The sequence below is a fragment of the Artemia franciscana genome, chromosome 8, assembly GCF_032884065.1.
Source record: "Artemia franciscana chromosome 8, ASM3288406v1, whole genome shotgun sequence".
Lineage (NCBI taxonomy): Eukaryota > Metazoa > Arthropoda > Branchiopoda > Anostraca > Artemiidae > Artemia > Artemia franciscana.
In genome coordinates this window covers 33,178,146-33,181,077 of record NC_088870.1, presented here as the reverse complement: position 1 = coordinate 33,181,077, position 2,932 = coordinate 33,178,146, and the positions used below count along the sequence as shown (strand labels likewise).

General features: G+C 34.2%; 1 protein-coding gene across 1 annotated transcript; it reads left to right on the top strand.

Annotated features, from left to right (window-relative positions):
• Positions 1-1,932: 1,932 nt before the first annotated feature.
• LOC136030660 (uncharacterized) lies at positions 1,933-2,310 on the top strand. Its single transcript, XM_065709729.1, has one exon. The coding sequence runs from the start codon at positions 1,933-1,935 to the stop codon at positions 2,308-2,310; it is 378 nt and encodes a 125-aa protein (XP_065565801.1).
• Positions 2,311-2,932: the final 622 nt, after the last annotated feature.

Here is a 2,932-nt window from a genome sequence, read left to right as displayed (position 1 = left end):
ATGGGACAGCAAAGAATGTTGTATATTCGCAAGTTTTACGTAGTTAAAACCATATATATATATATATATCTATATTCACAGGTGGGACATAGGGACACAACTACAATGGCGCGTAACTATTATGGCGCATAACGACTTACGCGCGCGGGGGGGCTTGGGGGGGGCGCGAAGCGCCCCCACCAACTAGGTGTTGGGGTGGCGCGAAGCGCCACCCCAACAGCTAGTATATATATATATATATATATATATATATATATATATATATATATATATACATATATATAATATATATATATATATATATATATATATATACATATATATATATATATATATATATACATATATATATATATATATATATATATATATATATATATATATATATATATATATATATATATATATACATATATATATATATATATATATATATATATATATATATATATATATATATATATATATATATATATATATATATATATATATATATATATATATATATATATATATATATATATATATATATATATATATATATATATATATATATATATATATATATATATATATATATATATATATATATATATATATATATATATATATATATATGTTTTTAACTACGTAAAACTTGCGAATATACAACATTCTTCGCTGTCCCATTGTCTGTGCATATAAAAAGATTGTCAGGTTTACCGACTCTTGAACATGCTTCTAATGAACATGATTCTAATGATTGCCCTTGAGCTTTGTTGATGGTGATTGCTAATCGACCATTCCCTGTGTCGCCGTCGTCATTTATATATCCCCCTGTGCCCCCCGGCGTCCCCGTTGTAGTTGTGTCCCTGTGTCCCGGTCGTCATTTGTGTCCCGGTGTCCCAGTCTGTATATACATTCGTTTTTGAAATGGTATACGATGAAATCAATTTTTATATTTTTCCCCTTTTTTTCTTTTTAGTTTTTCTTTTGGTTTTTACTTTTTTTTACTTTTTTTAGTTTTTTTTTTCTTTTTTCTTTTTATTTTTTTTTTATTTTTATTTTTTTTAGTTTTGTTTTTCTCCTTTATTTTTCATTTTTTTCCTTTTTTTCTTTTTTTTCTTTTTTAGTTTTTTTTAGTTTTTTAGCTTTTTCAGTTTTTTATTAGTTTTTAGTTTTTTGTAGTTTTTACCTTTTTTTTATATTTTTTTTAGTTTTTTTTTTTACTTATGTCCTGGTCGTCATTTATACTCCCTGTGTCCCGGTCGTCATTTGTTTCCCGGTGCTTTGTTGATGGTGATTGCTAATCGAACATTCCTTGTGTCCCGGTCGCTTTCTCTTTGAGTGTCCCGGTCGTCATTTATATTCCCTATGTGCCGGTGTCCCGGTCGTCATTTGTGTCCCGATGTCCTGGTCTGTAATTTTGTCAGTCGAAAACGTGACGTCAGTCGACACACAAACATGACGTCACTCGACACACACACACAAACACACACACAACTTATTTTTATATACACAGACAACTTATTTTTATATATATAGATAGCCAATTCAAACTCAAAACGAGTAATAATTAACATGAGTAGGCCTGACAACCTCCACACCTCCTCGAGACCAGTTTCTTTAGTTTAACAATTAAAGAAGTATTAAGACTATTAGAAGTATTTAGAGTATTAAGAAGTATTGAGACTCGTTCTTGCTGCGACCTGATATTTAGCTTACGTCTTCCACTGCAGGAATCAAACGAATCGCCAGTGCAGATTATTTTAGTGTTTATAGACTTCTTGAAAGCGTTTGACTCTGTGCACCGAGAGGTAATGTGGAAAAATCTCCTAGCGTTTGGAATGCCTCCGAAAATTATGAATATGGTTAAGGTCCTGTATGATGCACAGGTCCAGTGCAGTCCAGACGGAGAATGGGCTGTCCGAGTAGTTCCCTGTCGAGTCTGGTATGCGTCAAGAATGTTTACTATCTCAAATATTATTCGCAATACTTATAGATTTTGTGCTTCGAGCTTGTCACTTTAGAGGAGGCATACAATTAAGCCCCGACCGTCAAATACACGACTGCAATTTCGCTGACAATATTATTCTCATGGCTCACTGCCAAGAGGACATTCAACATAAACTGAATGAACTAGCAGCGAAAGCTACCCATATGAGCCTGAATATTAATGTTGATAAAACAAAAAGTCTGTCAAACGCAGTTGTGACGACCATTGCAGCTGGGATTCAGTACGAAGGCACTGATATAGATGAGGTCAGAGAATTTAAGTACCTCGATAGTACAATTACCCAAGATGGAAATTATGATAGGGAAGTTTGTTAAACATAGTGTATGCAGGTGGAGCCTTTTCTCAGCTGAAGAATATTTGGAGATGTAGATACTACTCTCAGAAGTTGAAGTTGTGATTGCTTAGGAGTAAGGTACTCGCTGTACTTTTGTATGGATGCGAGTCCTTGAGCCTTTCAAAGAATGCTGAGAAAAGACTACTTGGCTTCGATAATAATTGTCTGCATAGAATCCTTGCGGTACATTGGACCGACAGAGTAACGAAAGCCCAGATAGGGCTGACACCGAACAACCAGTGGTGTCCGACGAGATCAGAATAAGAAGATGGAAGCATTGGTGGCATATGGCCCGCATGAGCGAAGGACGCCTCCTACACGATTTATAACGTTGGACCCCACCTAGCATTCGAAGAAGTGGAATACAATGCAACAAACTTGGTCGATCTCTGGAGAAAGAGGCAACGAGTCTGAACCACTACGAATGCACTTCGGTCTTTGGCACAAGATCGGTCAAGTTGGAGGTCAACTGTTGCTTCCCTAGGCGTAGGAGGGTCCAAGTCTAAGTAATTAAGACTGTAAGGAATAAATATCAGAATATATATATATATATATATATATATATATATCAAAATACACGTTTATTTGTTTTTGTTTTTTAA

Coding starts and splice junctions, on each gene's coding strand:
- LOC136030660 (XM_065709729.1), top strand. CDS start 1,933: ATGCGTCAAGAATGTTTACTATCTCAAATATTATTCGCAATACTTATA.